This window comes from Aristolochia californica, unplaced genomic scaffold (assembly GCF_029961685.1).
Source record: "Aristolochia californica isolate CCGP_79_NKW_82.1479 unplaced genomic scaffold, dmAriCali1.0.hap1 SCAF_8, whole genome shotgun sequence".
Lineage (NCBI taxonomy): Eukaryota > Viridiplantae > Streptophyta > Magnoliopsida > Piperales > Aristolochiaceae > Aristolochia > Aristolochia californica.
In genome coordinates, this window is record NW_027182279.1 from 40,834,591 (window position 1) to 40,854,115 (window position 19,525).

At 38.0% G+C, this 19,525-nt stretch overlaps 1 protein-coding gene across 1 annotated transcript; it reads right to left on the bottom strand.

Moving 5' to 3' along the window:
• Positions 1 to 945: 945 nt before the first annotated feature.
• Positions 946 to 17,986, bottom strand: LOC137938586 (uncharacterized). The gene is made up of 20 exons (XM_068783536.1): positions 17,828 to 17,986; positions 15,730 to 15,823; positions 14,871 to 14,988; positions 14,667 to 14,740; positions 14,445 to 14,521; positions 13,997 to 14,033; positions 13,441 to 13,526; positions 13,294 to 13,353; positions 12,914 to 13,062; positions 12,693 to 12,819; positions 12,279 to 12,434; positions 12,064 to 12,174; positions 11,843 to 11,953; positions 11,471 to 11,569; positions 11,148 to 11,273; positions 4,947 to 5,464; positions 3,707 to 4,661; positions 3,093 to 3,617; positions 2,199 to 2,663; positions 946 to 1,423 (listed from the first exon to the last, which is right to left on the bottom strand). The coding sequence occupies exons 1-20, from the start codon at positions 17,909 to 17,911 to the stop codon at positions 1,112 to 1,114; spliced, it is 4,284 nt and encodes a 1,427-aa protein (XP_068639637.1). The 5' UTR covers positions 17,912 to 17,986; the 3' UTR covers positions 946 to 1,111.
• Between the last annotated feature and the right edge of the window lie 1,539 nt (positions 17,987 to 19,525).

A 19,525-nucleotide genomic window follows, 5' to 3' on the forward strand; every position in this document is an offset into this window, starting at 1 on the left:
ACATCTCAGGGACCCAAAATCCCGATACATATTGAGGCGGGGTGTATCGGTCGATACATAGCCAATACCACTCCCATGTATCTGCCTGTATCAGGTCACCCAAAATCCGATATGTATTGGCCGATATCCGGTAAGGAATAACCAGTTACACCAAAAGATGCAGTCAATACAGCCAAATAGCACATGAGAATTGTCTAATTTCTTATGGTCATTCAGTTGGAAATCCAGAACTAGTAGATGGGGTGTTTTGGTCCCTGTTGAGAAGACCAGAAATTATCATCTTTGCAGCACCTTTTGTTACAAAGTGATACATGAGAAGTTATTTTAGATCAGTCTGATGAGCAGGCTTTCTGAAGAGTGATATAACAGTCATTAATGGAGATGCAGAAAATGTTATTAACTTAATGAAAAAAAGAGAACAATGTTTTCAGTCTCCATGGGTTTTGGCTGATGTTATAGAAGAAATATAGACATACCATAAAATGGAGAAAACATTCATGGATGTGTTTTCTGAAATTGCTTGCTAATTGACTGGAGAAAATCTCATTCAGTCACCCCCAGGTAAAATCCAGGTTGAATTGCCCGATTGGAGCCGCTTTTCTGGACTCCGGAGGCTAGCCTCCAGGGTACTTGTAATAAATAGAAGGGAGGAGTCTGACCCACCGACCCAACTTATCGCCTCCCAAAAACATGTCGACCCAGCTGAATTGCAGGTCATCTTGGTGAATCACTTATCCATTGTCACAACCATGGGACCTTTAGCAAACCCATCTCATTCTTGGAAAACCCCTAAAATGCTTTGTTAATGAACCTTTCAAAAGCAAGAGCCTAGATAAACATTTCTTCCCTTCTGCTTATGTACAATCTCTTGTCTTGTACCATTTTTTAAAAAAATTGATTTTCTCTGCTCTCCAGAAGAAAAAGAATGACGCAGTTTAGTTACTGTGGAATTTAGTGACATGGTTTTATAAGTGGAAAAATCTATAAATCAGTAACTCACAATCATAGAATTTAGAAAAGATATATCTACATGGAATTGCCAACAGCTGATACAGGGAATTACTCCAGCAGACCATTTACCTTTTTTTTTTCTTGGCATGCAGCAGACCAATTACTTGATGTAGGCAATTGTACAACCGTAGTTCATTGGGCTCTCTTGTTCAAATCTGGTAACTCGCGGATGATTTTTCAGTATTTCAAGTGCACGCTCCTTAACTACTCCAGTTCCCATCCCATGAATGACAAAAAGAACACGATTTGGCCCACTAGCAGATAAAGCCATGTTGAGGCAGTGAGCTGCTTCTTCAACTCTCATCCCACGCAGGTCAACTGTGTTTTTGGATGTTTGCACTGCTGGACTGTGGAGAGACTCAACTTCCTCAGTGGACATTGAAGAGGCCTGCTTGAAACTCCCACTTGAACCCTACGACATCAGCCATAATTCAGATCACAAGGTTTTTCTATTCCAAAAACCAATACGTGATATGATGATAAATCTATTCGTATTTTCTTTTTCATAACAATGCACCATTCTACTGATGAGTAATGGGGGCTGATTAAGTTCATATTTGTATGTCTGAATGCTGTAGACACACACACCTGGTTAAGGAATGAAATAGCTATAGACTTGATGATGCACAATACATAATGAACTGAGTTAAACAGAAAAGAAGCTGATAGCCACATGTGTTTTGCTGTTACTACACCATTAACTATTAGTCTCTACTAGTCGGAAGCCTTTTTTTGAATGTTAATGGTTGGAAATTTTACTGGACAACTATTATAAGAACCACTTCTCTATTTCCTATTTTTAGGTGAATGGCAAAAAAATCACCTGGTTAGAATATAAAATTTTGAAATATATGGAAATTTGAAACTAATAGGATGTTGACTACAGCATATTTTTTAACTAGAAAATGGAAATTTAAGTTTCATGTTTGTATGTTTTTTTTAGAGAAGTGTGTGAATTCATGTTTATATGTTGTAAATATGCAGTATTAAACAACCACTTGCAGGAGGTCAAATGCAAAGTAAGTGGGCATGGAAAAGTGTAATTTACTCTTACAATACTTCTATTTCATATCAGCAGCACTAGTGTTCCTATATATGTAGAGGATGGAGAAGTAGCAGCACAATAGGTAAGTAATCCAAAGCAAACAAATCAAGAAACAACCAAATAAAGAATTTCCACTACAAACCTGTCCTTTTAAGCGAGACGGAGAACCAACTGTTGCAATCTTCTCTGATTTTGTGACTGGCCTTACAACATCTTTTTTTACATTGACTTTTATTTTGCCAAATTGGACAACAACAGAATTATCATCCCCTGATATTTCAACAACAATAGCCAACTTATCCCTAAACCCCTTAACAAAAACTTGATCTCCCACTTGTGGTATGTATGTTCTGTTACCAATCGACTTTCTAAGATCCAAATCACTACTTGTGTGGTGAGTTGAAAGAATGGATGAAATGGCAGCTTCTGCTTTGCGAAGTAGAGAAGTATACTGATCAGGACTCGAATTGCTGAGTTGAATTTTGAAGTCATTGACTATTCCATGCATCTTTGTTATGGCTTTTTTTATGTCATGAAGGACCTGTTGAGTTTCCTTTGCTTTAAGTGCTGCTTCACGTCGATCAAGATCTTCAGACTCAGAGAGAATCTGTAAGGACAAAAATAATTTTTACCGTCATATTAACCTCTTGAATTCTAAATGATGGAATCTTCTCAAGCAGTATTTCCACAAGGCATGTCAGGCACTCCAGACCCACCAATACACTGCTCTAAAAAGTATAAAACAAGCTGCAAAAATCTCACAATGGAGACAATACTAACCGTTAGATAAAAAAACTTTCTTAGTGTGAGATGTATCTTAAGTCAAGTTAAGCAATGGCATTTGATTTGTGAGATTCTTGATGACGTAATTCAGGTGAGGGGTGTTGACTGATGGGTCTGTGTGCCAGCACTACATTGAGAAGCTGGTGAATTAGTACTTCTTCTAATCAGCTCTCTTCTTTGATTTAAGTAACAAAGGTATGTTTTCATTAGATGAGACACATTAAATTTCTCTCCAACACAAAGAAAAGAATACCTCTGCGTAAACTTTTTCCACTTCTGAAAGAATACATGCAGCCTTCATAGCTTGAGCTTCTAGCATATTTCTTTCTTTCATCAGAGATTGATAAAGCATACCCTTTCGTTCCTTCTGCTGATTTGGCATCAGCTTCTTGACCCACTCAAGGGCATCTGTTAGCACCTTCTGATTAAACCCAATCAACTTGGCAATGCTCAAAGCATTTGAATTACCTGTACTCCCCCAAAGTATTCGATAAGTAGGTTGCAGAGTCTCCAGAGAAAACTCCATGGCTGCATTCTCAAATCGGCAGTCCTTCGATTTTAAAAGACTCAAGTCAGCATAATGAGTGGTCACCATAGCAAGCCTAATCCGCCCAGCAAGATAATTCAAAATGCTAGTGGAGAGAGCAACACCCTCAGATGGGTCAGTCCCACTCCCAATCTCATCAATGAGAACAAGCGATTCTTCTGAAGCCACTTCCATGATTTTACAGAGACGTGAGATATGTCCACTGAATGTAGAGAGGTTATGTTCCAATGACTTCATTTCAAACACAAGAGCTTCAGAATAAAAACAGATTGTGACTAGAAGTTCATTTCTCTTCCAAAGAAAAAAGAGAAACTATATACCTGGTGGTCTCCAATATCCGCCAGAACCTTGTCAAACCATGGAAGCTTTGGTGAGTTCCTTGCCGGTAAATACATTCCAGCCTTTGACATCAAAGATGCCAAGCCAAGTGTTTTTAGAGTTGCAGTTTTTCCTCCTGTATTTGGCCCTGAAATCACAACCACGTTTGTAGCATTTGCTATCCTAATGTCTAAAGGGACTGGAAACTTATTTTTACCCATGGAAGATAACTTAGGTCCCTCTACTTCTTTGTCAGAATCCGGTAGAACCGAGCTCCCTTCAAGTGGTGACATGGAAGATAAACTTCTAAGTGATGACTCAAGAAGCAACGGATGTTGAACACCTTCAATATCTACTGCAAATGTTTGTCCATGGTTCTTCAATACCTGTTCTTCCTGGCTTTGGCTTAAAATTGGACATACCCCCTTTATCCATCTGGCATAAGCACCCCTAGCAGATGCTAGATCCAGTTCAAGAATTTTTCCCATTAGATATCTTATTTCCTTTTCAGATTCTGCTATTTCAGAAGTCAGCATGCTTAAGATAGCACTCTCTTCATCTTTCTCAGAATTTGAAAGCTTTACTTCCATGTTGTTTAGTTCCACAGCTTCTTTGGGCTCCATGAAGTAAGTTGCTCCAGAACTGCTTACATCTAAAATCACACCTTCAGGAAGCAATGATTTATGCGAAGCCCTAATTCCGACACACATTCGAGATCGACGCTTTGTGACAAGAGGTTTATCAATACCCCCAGATTGGAAAACCCTCACAGATGTTTCTTTTAGAAGAAATTCTAGGTTCTCCATGTTCCTCTTTCTTTCAGACCTAATGAGTTCTAAGTTGTCACTAGCTCGGTCCAAAATAAATGAAAGATTACAGTCTATACAGAAACCTATTTTTTGCTCCAGATCTTCCAGAAAACTGCACTCCTGAAGTATTTTGAGGAGTGGAGAATACCTGTTCACATGCTCACTTCATAAGATTATGTACCTTTAATAAGGAAGAAAGCAGCATACGGAAATCCATAGTCTTTCTCAATCTTTGAAATCTGAACCATGAGATAAAAAACTGATGAAATACCAAAGTCTTGGAGCAACAAGTACCAAAGCACAGTACAACCATAAAAAATAAAATGTCAAAGGTCAACACCCCAACTGGAAGCGAGAGTTTTGAAATAATTTGCAAAAGAAACAAATAAAAATGCTCGAAGCATATGCCTGGCGGAGGGCAGAGGACACTAACCTTTCCGAAGATTCTCCATCCAAAGAAACCTGCTCTAACTGTTGCAGAAGCCGTCTAGATGATCTAAGAGTTCTATCGACTGCACATAGCTCTCGAATTGTAAGTAGTTCTCCCAAAACAGAGGAGTTCACAATATGTGATATATCATCAATCCCAGAGAAATCTAACGGTTGAGGTAAGAGAGCAGCTGCGGTTGTCTGGTTCAAGAGCTTCTGGCTCTCTTCCCTGGTTTGACCTATAGGCAAAGTCCCCTCTCGAGAGACTGAGACACCCATACTGGTGGAAGTAAAAGCTGCAACCAGTGAACAAACGGAGTGCCATTCTAGTATTTTCTCTGACTCTTTCTGCAGGTCATCTGACACACTAACCCGATTGACTCGAGACACTGCTCGGGGGTCCAATTTTCTTGTGGAGGCATGGATAGTAATAAAATGGAAGAACACCGGTGTTCTCTGCGACAAAACGCAGCAGTTGCAGATTTCCATGTAACCATCAAAGGGAATGATTAAAACCCGCCGCTGTAGTTGAGTTCAACCCCCCAATTCCAGACTTCTGTTTCATCTCCATGAAGAACAGAGCACCAAAGACACCTAATAGGAGTTCAATGAAGATATCTACACCAGAGAAATTTAATCAAAAATTGAAATTAATAAGTCCACCCATTTCAAGCGTAGAGAAACTATGAAAACAAAATTTTCAAACTCACAGAGCAGCCTCACCTTTTTCTGCAATCCCATTTCTCAAGATGATTTTTTTCTCTCTTATCCATTTCCTTGAAGCCTGAAAGACACGAGCGCGGGTGTTTTTAAACTGAAAAGACCTGAGAGTTACGGTAGCTCGACCAAAGAGCGGCCTTACCTCATTATTTGCCGCTGGTCTCTCATTCTCTCTCTCTCTCTCTCTCTCTATCTCTGCCTACGAGGCTGCGAGTCTCGGGTCTCTGGTCTCGGCTTCTTCCCCACTGTAAAAGACCTCTCCTATGCGGCAAAAAACCTCTCAGAAGTCTTCGCCAATGGCCTCTCAGTTGTTTCTCTTTCTCTTTTATATCTATTGTCTTGCGTAGGCTGTCAAATCTCATTATTTTTGTGTAGTGTGGCTGAAGGAGAAATCGCGTTCTGCAAGCATTTGGATTGTATTTTACGAGTAAATTATCTCTTTTCTGTTTTATGCTTGTTCTTTGTTCTTACAAACTTCTTTCCTTATTTCTTTGAAAAGAGTGTAAAAAATCTTTATCGCTTTGTCCTGAACTTGTAGTTTTTAGTTTTGTGCATCGGCTTGTTAATCTTAGACTGCGATTAACAGCCTGCCAAATTGTCTTTTATCATGGTGGTTGTCACGCCAATTAAAGAGATAAGAAGAGTACAAAGATTTTGAGTTTATTAATTGAGGAAGAGGTTTGCTAAGTTTGCTAGTCATTTTGGGATGGGGCTTGGACCCAACGTCATATGGTATCAAAACATATACTCATATATGTGCCTCCACCCAAATTATTCACTTTGTAGAGCCACAAAAGATGGCCTACACGTGAGGGAGAGTGTTAAGGAATAATCCAGATGGATTAGTGAATACAAAAATCTTTAGTTTATTAGTTGGGAAAAAAACTTCCTAGTTATTTTGGGATGAGCCTTGGACCCAACTTCATAGTTGTCATGCCAATTAAAGATATAAGCAGCTATGTTGTAGGTTATTTGTTTCTGTTGCTCGCTTTAGTCAATTTTTATGTTGTGTTTTCCTGTTTTCCTAAGATTGTTCTTTCCTTACCTTGGTTGAATTTTTTTTTCTTCTTTTGCAGATAAATGACCTTTGTTGAGTTACTCTTTTGTAGCACTGCTCTGAGCCTTTCTTTTTCTTCACCGTTTTGAACTAAAACCAGGTCAATCTATGCATGGGGATTTGTGGGAAGTGCATTATTGGACATGTGCACTTAAAGTAGGAAAGGTAGCCATTGCTCGTAGTGGACAGCAATAATCACTGGGCTGGTCTGTGCAGGTCAAAATGTGGAGGGACTAAGATACTTCTCTGCCATGTGGTTATCAGATGCAGAATGCGATTCTTATAGTTTTGCAAGTGTTTTAAAAGCCTAAGCCGACTCCGGTGCTCTGACGTAGGAGAAGAAGCATTTGAACTTTTTCGCAAATGAGGAGGGAAGGAACAAGACCAAATGAGTTTACTCTTGCTAGTTTACTTAGTGCCTATGCTAGTGCTATATGGGTGGCATACTCGGTTCAATTCGGTTTATCTGGATCTCGAACCGAGTTTGAAATCCAGATCAAGCTCGTTTAAGTTAACGAGCTGAGCTCGACCAAACCATGGTTCGGTTCGAAAGTTTGCGAGCCAGCTCGTTAACTTAATGAGGGCCGAGCACGGAGGCGGGAGCCGGGAGTTGTCTTCGACTTCAACTCTTCGAGACTTCGAGATTTCTAGACTTTCGAGTTTCGAGTCTTTGTCTTTCGTTCTTACGCACAGAAGCTGGAGCCGGGAGGTGTCTTCGAGACTCTGAGATTTTGATATTTTCGTTTTTCGACTCTTCATCTTTCGTTCTTACTTCTCGGGAATCAAGGGGAATAGGGAAAGTCGGCATTCGGCAAACGGCGATTGAGCGAAAATGGGGATTTGGGCGGGAAGATCAATTTCGTCTTCTTATTTTTCATTCTTCCTCTTCGATTTCTTCCCCCGAACTTCTTCCTCGCTAACGGAAGTGACGGAACAGAGGTAAGTTCTTTTAATCTTAAAAAATCTGGGTTTTTTTTTTCATCGCCGATGTAACAATGATTTTTTTTTCATTTTTATCTTCTGTATTTCATTATTTATCTTCGATCTCACATTAAAACTGCTATGGACGAACACCTCATGCTATTTTAGGAGCTTCTTCCTACTCATTTCTCATAGGTAATAGCTCTCACCCTACTGTTGATTTTTCTATTTTTAGCTCTTACCATGATGTTGATTTTTCTGTTTTATCATTGTATTATTTTGTTGGCGTTTTAACTGTTTGCCAAACGATTTTTCAATCCTTAGCAATCAGCACTGCTAGATATCTGTAGATTGTAGTTTAATCGCGTCGTGTTTCGATCTCTCAATTACAAAGGAGACATCAACCATTTTAAATCATGGTCGTCAAGCATCTGCTCTTCTTCTTAGTTCTTACATTTCGGCACTTGAAGAAGTATTGATTAGGGAGTACCAGACAGATTATTCTGGTTCATATCTCTGTATGGTGTGCGTAGTATGTCATGTGCCACAAGAAGCTCCATTAGAACACTAAATTTGTTGCTTCTCGTTGTTTATGTTCCTATAATATGAGGTAGAAATGTTTTTTTAAGTGTAACTGAAAACATTTCCTCTTTTGACATGTATTTTATGCAAAGTTTTAAATATAAGTGGAAGTTCAAACTCGGCTCGAGTTTGAGCTCGAACTCGGTTAAAATTATTGGACTCGAGTTCGATTACAATTTTAGGCTCAAGGCTAGGTTTGGCTCGAGCTCGAGTTCGAAATATTTAAATCAAGCCTACCTCGAACATAGGCAGGTTCGGGCTCGGCTCGATTCGATGCTACCCCTATGTGCTACTATGGCTGTTATTGAACAAGGAAAGCAAATCCATGCCCACATCCTCTCCATTGGAGTAGAACACGATCCTATGATAAATAGTGCCTTGATCGACATGTATTCAAAATGTGGTAGCATAGGAGAAGCTAAAAACATTTTTTATGCTGGGAATGATGATTTGGTATCATGGACAGCCATGATAAATGGGTTTGCAGAGCATTGTAGTAGTAGAGAAGCTATTGACTTGTTCGAGAAGATGTCTGTTGTAGGTCTTAGGCCTGATTCTGTGACTTTTATTGGTATTCTTAGTGCCTGAAGCCATGCGCTGCAGGCCTGATTAATCTTGGTTTCCACCACTTTTAACTCTCTGAGTAGAGATTACCAAATTAATCCTGGGAAAGAGCATTATGGGTGCATGATAGACATTCTTTGACGAGCCGGAATGTTAAAGGATGCAGACTCTTTGATCAACTAAATGCCAGTCAAGCCTGATGATGTTGTTTGGTCTATATTGCTAAGGGCATGTGGACTTCATGGTGATGTTGAATGTGCAAGACGAACAGCCAAACACATTCTGGAACTGGATCCTAATAGTGGTGGAACCTATCACCATTTCTAACATTTATTCTGCCACTGGAATGTGGACAGATGCTGTGTATATGAGAAAGCTAATGAAATCAAAGGAAGGAAGGAGCCAGGTTTGTCTTGCATAAAGGTTATCGGTAAGCTTACAGCTTTTGTAGCAGGGGATAGATATCATCCACAGGCTGAGGAAATCTATGAGATGTTACAGTTACTAGCTTCAAGGGCAATTTTTTTCCAACCACAATCCAGAAACATGTTCATTATTCTTGGACCTTGAAGACTAGCAATGTTTCAGCAAGGCACTTCACCGCATCTCTTCTTATTTGCATGAACCTTTGTAATGGGGGTATATTGCACAAGCACGAATCTATATTATTCTTGTTGGAAGATATGAATATGTCGGTAGGTCTTTGATGTAATTAGTTTATGATTTTTGTCTCTTCTTCACTCTTACTAGGGTGAAAGGTATACTTTTAATATTGGTACTTTTAGCATCTATAAATAAAGCTTAAAGGGAAGGGTTGGTAAAAGTTTATAACCCTATTCAAGCCTCTTCCTCTTGGCTCAAATTCGTCCATACACCTCTTTCCCAAGAGCTAGAGTTCCTCTCTTCTCTCTTTCCCTTGAGATCTCTTGTATTTATGTGTTGTCCCTAGAAATCAACAATATAGATAAAAGAACTCTGGGTTCAGGAGCTCAAACAAGGATTTATTTTGGCATCATCACCTGTTACAATTATGGCCACTTGAAGCCTCCATTTTATTTCAAGGACTAGGGCAAATCTAGACTCTCCTAATAATTATGATTAAAGAACTCCTTTATATGTCATTCCAAGAATAAACCATGTCAGCAACTTGAGAAAAATGTAAATATTGTCTGATTTTTTGTTTCAGTGTACCAAATTAGTGGAATTCAGGTTATTTAATTACACATATTACTAACATGGGAAAACTGTCCAGTTTTTTTAATTGACTGCAGGATTTGCTGTTGATTTAGTTAATTCTAGTTTTTCAGTTTTAGGCTGACTTGTTGTTGATATCGCTGTTATTAACTTTAAAAAAATAAAAACTATTGCTGCTATTAGATTTTATGGAGTTTGTTTCTGTGCAATATGCTTGTTAATTGAATGCTGGAAAAAAAATGATTGGCCTTGTTTGATCAGGTAACAGTCTCTGTTCTCAAAGCATAGTATACAGAATCTATATTCAAAAGAGTTTCTCGACAGGTGCTTCAAACTATTGATGAGTTTGTTAAGTTTGTTAAGTTTAAGAAGACAAAGTGGAGAAATTTTTGGATGTCAATCCACATAGGTTTTTTTACTTAACAATCCTTTTAATGGATCACAGACAAGTTTATTAAATGCTTTAGTCAAGAAATATGTTAAGCATTTTTTTTCTTGGCAACACTAAGCATAATACGCCACAGGAAGTTCTCTAGTCCCTTTCAGGAGTGTCCAGGAGTGTACTCACAGACATTTCCTTTTTCTTATGAATAACAAATGTGTATCCAATCTTGCGCTTGGGGCAATGATGCAGCTAGTGTGTATCCAATCAATTGCTGGTTGAAAACAAGTATGTATCCAAATGAGAATGTCAGGCATCAAATTTCTTTATAACTACTGGACAACCTTTAAATTTCAAATAGAAAGAAAATTAAAGCAAAGATAATGTCTGGAAGCAAACAAAAAGAAGTTAAATCAAACTTTCCTGTTAAACTAAATTATGCATTTGTTTCGTCACTGTTTTGTGCTCTGTTCTGCAGGAAGGTGCAGCATTTTTTGCACAAGGAAAGATTTTCTTTTCCTCAGAATCATCTTGGAATGATTCTGTTAATAAATTATACTATTCAACAAGATACAAGCCAAGCACCCTGTTTTGATAACCAAAACAGAGCCCAACCGAATTATTTACAATCGACTCCAGTCCAGAGGAATGCCTGAAATATTTACACAGAAAGACTGGTTAGAGGATTGGAATAAATCTTTTGCGCTGTTTGACTAACTTTACAAAATCAATACTTTAAATAAGAAAATCACAATAGTGATATTTACCTTCTTTTCAGCCACTTATTTTGCTAGGATTGGAACACCACAAGCTGATGGGGCATGCTTCCCTTCACTATAAACAAGGTTCCCTCTCACAAATGTAGCCAGAACTTTTCCTGAGAGCCTTTTACCCAGGTAGGCCGAAATATTCTGCACGAAAGAGGTGAATCTCAATTTAATATAAACAGAAAATCAGTTTTGAAGCACAGGGAAGCAAAACGGCTGTGGTTTCCAGTGTCAGCTGATACACAGTTAACAAGCAAGGGCCTCTCCCGGCATTAGCGGTTGCAAGTTGACTTTTAGTGGAAAGATGCATATATTTTTTAACTGGAGGAAGAAAGTCATACCCGGTGCTTGTGGTGTATGGAATGGTTCTCATCCAGTTCAAATTCTGCATCAGGCTCCCAGATGACAATATCAGCATGATTCCCAGTTACAATGGCTCCCTGGAACAAAGCAACAGGGATAGAGTTGCTCAACTTTTCTTGTACAAAAAGTGCAAAAAATATAATAGCTCGGCTTGTAGCAGTGTTCTACCATATTGTCTGATAGGTACATGATGATGGGATTCTCTAGGCAGGCCAATTAATTATAAACTAATAAATATGCGTTGCGTTTTTGTTTCAGCTGGTACCGCATTGACTTTTCATTTATTGATTAATTAAACAACTCTGACAATCTGATAACAAAAAAAAGATACAAAAGTCAAAGCAAACTACCTTCAGTTCTTGGCCTGCAAGTTTTGCCGGTCTCTCACTCCACCAAGATGCTAGTTGGTTCAAAGTGATCCCATACTGTCTCCCATAAGACCATGTAGCTGGAAGAACAAACTGCAGGATTTTCCCACACGATGCTAGTCAGTTTCCTTGTGCTGAAACAATTCTTCTGTTTTCGCAGTGAGAAGAAATATGTACATTTCTCATATTAGAAAAGAAAGAACCTGCAAAGATGATATTCCACCCCATGCTCTTAAGAAGTCACCTTCGTTGAAAAGTTTAAGCTCTGGTGCAGCAGGAGAATGATCGGAGCTTAACATATCAACATGTTCTTCCTGCAATAAGATTCAATTCATTCGTAAAGGATGAGAGATTGCACAAATAGGTGCAGTACAATGATTTTTTTTTGTAAAGTAAAACTAAGGAAACTACAAAGTACCTTCAAAGCCTTCCACAGCTTCTCTTTATTAGCTGCATCACGTATTGGTGGGGCACATTTATAACGAGTATCCCCATCTTGGATTTCTTCAGCTGAAAAAGCCAGGTAATGGGGACAAGTCTCAACAGTTAGGCTTGCACCTTTGCTTTTTGCCTCCTGCAAGAACATACGTATATAAAGTCAGTCAGGTTATATTTTTAAGTCCTACCCCCACCCCCATTCCCAAAGAAGGCTATTTGTCAAAAGACCAATCCACTGTGGTGTGGTTATTTGTGGATTGAACTGAAAAAGAGGAGTAGATATGGTCCTAAGAATATGAAGAACAAAATTATGTCTTAGCCCTCTTCAATATTAAGCTTGCATTCCATCTGAAAAATATCTGAATGTAGAGGATCTAGAGAATCTCTCAAATACCTTGATAAGATCAAGTGATGCTTTTGCATCAGATAGATGGACAACATGAAGATGGGCGCCTTCTGCAGTTCCACCCAACCTTGTGTCTTCTGCTACATCTATAAGCTCCTTTATAGCAGCTTCTTCCCTGGTAAGATAGAAAGAAAAGAAGGTCAGCAGTCAAACAACACCTGGAAAATTGCATTTTCAAATGCATTAACACTGTTAAAAATGTTGCTTACATAGAAGGCGGCCTCGTCTTAAGATATGTCATATATGACCGGTGGATATCAAGACCATCTTTCAGTTCCAGATGGCGGTCAGGATCTAATTGAAGCTCTGCATGTACAAGTAAAGGTCTTTTGTACTTTGCTAGCGTCTGCAATCCCTCCTAAAAGTAAATAAAGTGAAAAGAAATTATAATAAAGAAAAGAAATTATAACTGAAACAAGTTAAGCTCAAATTAAAGCCTGCCAAGGAATTAAAAACCATCATCCATATTTTGGTCTGTCCATAGCCAGGATAACTTTATGTGATGGTTTTAAACACTTTAAAATTGAAAAATGAAAAAAACTACTGAAATAGAAAACTTCTACAAAACAAAGATGATAAACGAACAAACCTTGATGTGGTTTTTGTCTGTCATGGGGAAGTCATTTATTCCAGTGGGGCACATAAAAGACTACGTAAACACAAAAAAACTGCAGTAAGTCAAACTGACAGCTTCCACAAAAGACAGTGCTTGTAAAAGAATAGAAGAATCTCATACTTTGAGACCAAGAACTCCTGCATTTAGAAGTCCTTCGAGTGCAGTCTTATTGAAGGCATTTTCAGGAACCAGTCCTCCCCAGAAGCCTGTATACAACAAACATTGCCCGTGTTAAAACATGAAATATAAACAAAAATAATAATATTCTGGACATTTCATTTGCAATGTAGAAAGGCCGTTTATCTTCAGCTACTAAATGCATTGATGAAATCAATTTGCTTAAGTTCTGATACCAATGGATTAAGAAGAGAAAAGTGGCAAGGTAAGACCAGATCACACGAATTCCTTTGTCAGAGAACTAGAACGGTGCCAATTCCATTAATATTTTAACTGCCTGGCTGAGAGATTAAACTGTAAACTGTGGGATCAGGGCCAAACTTTAGCACCTCCAACTGACTAAACTAATTAAGTTTGAGCCTCGAATGTATAACAGAACGTATGTGTAATCAATTCAGGGTGAGAAGCCAGTCATCATCTCTAATTCTTGGTTCTAGCTTCCAAGATCTAAATTAACAGAATTTGTACACTTAATAGACATTGAAATCCTGAAACTCACCAACATCGACATAGATTTTCTGATGAGCTGCATCGACCTGTCACATACAGTGAAAAGAAAAAAAATTCAAAAATATATTAGTGTAACTAAACATTGATAAAATCTTTGAAAGATCACACTTATTCACTTGAAGAAAATTCTTCGCCAAAATGAAATCAAACAAAAAGTATATCAATAAAGTAGAAATCGATGCTATCCTTTTATTAAACTTATTTGAAAATTAAATAAATTGACCTCAGTTCACCCAAAAGACCTAAACCTAGTAAGCAAATCTGACCAAAATCATTAAGCAACCGATGCCATGAGTGACCGTAACCATGCCAAATGGAAGAGAAACACCCACAAGACTTGAAAAAGAATCATGAACAGAATGGACAACATCATGCCAAACGCCACAGAAGCATCCATAAGACTAAACAAAGTCTTGAACTGAGTGAAGAATGTTAACCTTGAGTCTAAGTGTTTCGTCAGACACTGTAGAGGGAATACCGTTTAGGGGCATGTCAATCAGTGTCGTGATACCACCTGCAAGGAGAAAGATCTTTCAAACTCTTTTAGTTTTTTTTTCTTTAGTACGCATCAGAAGTAGAATATGAATCCGTATGAGACTAGATCCGTAATCATTAGACTACCAGAATGTACTTAAAAATGGATTTACAGATGACTATACCAGCAGCAGCTGCTTTAGTTCCTGAAGAGAACCCTTCCCATTCTTCCCTCCCTGGTTCATCGAGGTGTGCGTGTCTGAGAAGAGGTTTGTATAATACCAAATCATTATTCAGCATTAAACCGATGAATTACAGACTAAGAAAGCAGATCATTTTCTGCGTATGTTATTCACTAAAAGACCACAAATGGTTTAATTCTTGCTTACACATCAACCAATCCAGGCATTACTACAGCGTCCCCATAATCCACAACATGTCCTTGGGGCAGTTCCCCTGTTTGAACTCCTTCAACCACAGAGACAATTGTTCCTCCTTTAACCTCAACTGATCATTTACAGAAGAAGAAAAAATACCTTAGCTGTAGTAACGAGCATCCATATTTACAGTAATGAAAATATCATTTTAACAAGCAGTTGAGGAGCACGAAGATTCATTAAGTGAATCGGAGATTGTGGTGCCAAATGCATTGAGCCCAGACGCCATCTCTAACAAAGTGACTTCAAAGCAGCTTTTGTTTACATTGCTGCGACGCTTAAAGCATAGACCAAAAGAGTGGAAGCTTAGCCAAATGGGCTTGAAATTGAACAGAAGAAGCACAGCAACACTCAGTTACAAAATTCAATATTTTCTTCCTAACTACAGATTTCAACTAGCGAGCATGTTTAAGAACTCATATGAAAGTACTCAATAAGTTAATAGAACCCCACTAACATTTTTAATGAAATGATCTAGCTATAAACTACAGTTACAATTTCCTTTTTACAATTAATATTGGCGGGCAGATCTCCGTAGATATGACAGGATCATATCATTCTTAACAACAGGCAACAGCATTTTTAAAAGCTCTTCAAAGCAAATTAAAAGGATGATAGAATCATGATACAGCGTTAAAAAAAATTATAATTATCTACATTAACTGAAATTCATATTTAAAATTATTATATTATATTAAATTTATATTGATAATTTTATATTAATCGAAAAGATTCTGCTTTGCATAAAAATTACTATACAAACAAGTGTTTTTCTTGTTTTATTCGTGCTGTCCAATCTCTATCCACCAACCTGCACCAGCAGCAACTCCTTGAGGGGTAACAATTCTCTTGCTATAGATCCAGAATTCATCGTGAGGAAGAAGGCTGCACAAACTATTCGATGGCTGTAATGGGGAACCGAAACTTGTTAATTAATGTGAAAAATTAATACATAAGACGCTTCACGGACATATATAAATGTATACATATACATATGTATGTACAATCTTTTAATCCATACACTTTTTTAATCCAAGATAATAATTTATTTGAAACGAAGGCAAAAAAAGGTTTAAGTACATATACATCCCCGATACCTATCCAAAGCGATATAGTCAATCACAATATAAAGATATATTATTATATATGATCGCATGAATAAGTATATCACAAGTGTGCAGTTCACACAAAGTTTTTAAGGCATCAATAAAGACCTGCGAATTCGTACCAAGCAGGGGAAAAGACACACACAACACCCCCGACCTATAAAGAAAAAGAAAAGGACACACTTTCACGACAGAGAAGGGGAAGGGACAGAATTCCAATTTGTAACAGTATTCGCTACTTGGACCACATGATCTCACAGGGCCAGTGAGGTTGATGTCACGCCTAATCGCTAAATGGACGGTCCTAGAAAGTCCGCATGAGGCTGCAGAGTGCGGATTCAGCAACTTTTCTGGGCCAAGAAAAGTATGTCGGAGAAGTTACTCATATGCTGAAGTCTCGTGGAATTACTGCAGAGAAACGGAATTACTGAACAGACGATGACAATAGTGAAACGAGGAGTCCAAGAGAGAGACGAAACCTTTACCAAACCTTTTTTCCGAGGAAAATAAAAGATAAAAAAAAGTAAAAGTTACAGAAAAAAACTCTGATGAAGAAAAAGAAAAACGTCGTATTTTGTTAATCAAAGTAAAAAAGAAAAAAAAAGAAAAAACTGTTGAGCAAGTCTAACAGGCAAGCGTGGAAAAACAGTAAAACAAAAGAACCAAAATACCAAAAAGTAGAACTGCAAAACAGTCGATCACTATTGATTCCAAAATTTCAACGACCATATACTTAAAAATCATGATTAAACCTTGACTAGACTAAATTTTAGAATCTCTTGCTAAACATGAAGTACAATAAACATATAAGAAACGTAATCTCTGAAAAATGTTAAACAACTGGCTAAGAAAGCTCTCCAGGAATAAGACTACAAGAGAACAATTGACTGGTTGAACGTGCGCTACAACTTAAAAAGTATCGAAGTCGAACGAGAAAGAAAGAAGTCGAGTAAAGAACTTCAACAGAGAAACGTGACAACAGCCAAAAAGCATCAGATCGAGCGAGTTACAGAAAAGTTAAATACTTGTTGAAAACCTCAATGCATTTAGAGGAAAAGCAGTACCTTACAAAAAAAAAAAACTAGTAAAAATTTCAAACACCAAAAGTACGGTACAAAAACGGATCACATCTCAAACAGGTTGAAAGAAATCAGAAAAGAAAGAGAGAAAGAGGGAGCATGAATCTTAAGAAACAAAAAAGAAACTAAAAACCAGCGCATCTTACCATAACTCGAACGATGAGAGAGAGAAAAGAGAGATACAAAACTCCAAAATGTACTTCCAAAAATCTTGAAGTTAAAGCAAAGACATTCAACTCACCAAAAAATGAAACATAAATTCAAAACAGCACAACTTCAGAAAAACAGACGACGAGTAAAACATCTCAAAAAAGTAAAACGATTTTTAACAAACGCACTGACGAAACGAACATCACATCAACAGACATTAATATCAGCACCTCATCTCTCAGGAAAAAAAAAAAAGAATCAGCCTCAACAGAAAGACGTCTACAATCGCATCATATCTAAAATGACAAGCGATAAGCAAGTGAGACCGAAACAGAAACAAGTTCAAAAACGCTCTAATCCTTAATGAAAGAGACTCATTCTATTCACCGAAAAAACGCACAGCACTCGATCTCTCAAAACACACGAAAAAAATAATCAACTTAAAGAGACTGAGAAAGAAAAAAGTTCAGAAATGAATGCTCCGAACTATTCACCGCATAGATTCATCCTGTCATCCATACACCCAAAAAAGACAGATCCGAACTCAAACTAGCAACAGAAACAGAGATCTGACCTTGGAGGAGGTCCTGATATAGAGTAGCAGAAATGAAGCTAGCAGCGACAGCAGAGGCAAAATCCTGGTCCGCAGAAACTCCATGAAATCTCCTCGGATCCGAACTCAAGCCTCCTGCCTTCTCTCCTGTTTTCTCGTCGTCGATTAGACTCCTTCAAATAGAGCTCTCATCTCTGCGCCCGCCCCGGTTCTGTTCCGTTTTCTCTTGTAGAATCTTCCAGTAAGCCTCATGTGCCCAGCGCTTACCAAATGACCCAATCAAAACTTCCCACGTCAAACAACCACCACGTGTGCGATGCTTATTGGGGGGGAAGATGTTCCTGGTACAGGGAACGCAACTGCCAACGAGATGCGGATTCCACGTAGCAAATAAAATAACAAAATAATTAAGATTCCATTTGTGGGACCCAGCGTTGGGCACAAAAAGGCGTGTGGTTCGGTTTCGTCAGCGCGGGTGACAATTGAAGCAAGTGGAAGATACGGGGCATGCGAGGAGACATCAGGAATCTTCCCGCTTCCGGGACCCACTAGCAGAGGGGATATCCACTTGGAGAATCGTGGAGATTTTGGCGAAGGCGGGCTCAACGAAAAGGACTCCACCGTAAATATACAAGATAACTGCCCAAATAAATTATTTATATTTATGTACTAAACAAGTGTGGGTATTACAATCTTCTCCTCCCTTCTCCAGAAATTTCATTTGAGATAACCGGGTTACGTGTACCAGCCATGCAACTATTTTGTTTGATTTCCAACTATTTTTTAAAACCCAATTATGCTAATAAAATACCAAATTAAAGAAAAAAGTATAAGACTTCAAACAAAAGTGGGCATATATACGTATCAAACATCCTAAAATTTGATATATATTGACCACATCGACCATATACCCTCATATTATCATATTTTCTAAATTAAAATCAGGTATATATAAATTAACAAGTTGGCAATATGTCAAGATTGTAAGATTACTTTAATGAAGAATTTTGAAAGCATATATTAAATTCATAAACTAAAATTGTACCTCCTGACACGGCGTCAACTTCCAATAGACAAAATTTCTCGACTATCGTCTTCGACAAACAGAATGTCTCGTCTATTACATAAGTTCGTCAATGGCAAACTAGACCCCTTTTTATAGCCTCCTCTCCATCAAACGAGACCATGAAATCGACGAAAAATCGTAAGGTTGTAACCGGTGACCACCACAATAAAAAATCATCCGACGGATGGGTCACTTAAGTAACAAATCGTGAACTGTCTTACAAAGAAAAATAAGATTACTAGTATAATCAATAAGTATCTGATATCGATCAGTATTTGTATTGGTCGATATATGTTGAAATCGACCAATATTTATGATATTTTGGACTACCCAATACACTTGTATCAGTCTATACTAGCATATACAAGGGGAATATATCAACTATTACACTCATATATATTAACGTCTTCTGTACATATAGAAAATCTCATCCGGGCGAGCCTAAAGAAGTTTTGAGTGAGAAATAAAAAATTTCACCTCTAAGGGACTCCTTTGAAATTTAGAAGAAAAATAGTCAGGCCCCGGCACTTTGAATCCAATTGCTATGAATTGACAGCTTTTGGAATCTGGGATGGATTCAGTGGAATCCTTTTTTTTTACAGCCACATTTTTCTAAAAATAAATTAAAATATTTGAGGCGGCGACCTTTCTAG

Bases quoted from the DNA above. Each gene is read 5' to 3' on its own strand.
- LOC137938586 (XM_068783536.1), bottom strand. From the start codon at position 17,911: ATGGAGTTTCTGCGGACCAGGATTTTGCCTCTGCTGTCGCTGCTAGCT. The intron at 15,824-17,827 runs GTCAGATCTCTG...TCCCCATTACAG, and splicing joins ATATCAGGACCTCCTCCAAG to CCATCGAATAGTTTGTGCAG. The intron at 13,354-13,440 runs GTATGAGATTCT...GTGTTTACGTAG, and splicing joins CAGGAGTTCTTGGTCTCAAA to TCTTTTATGTGCCCCACTGG.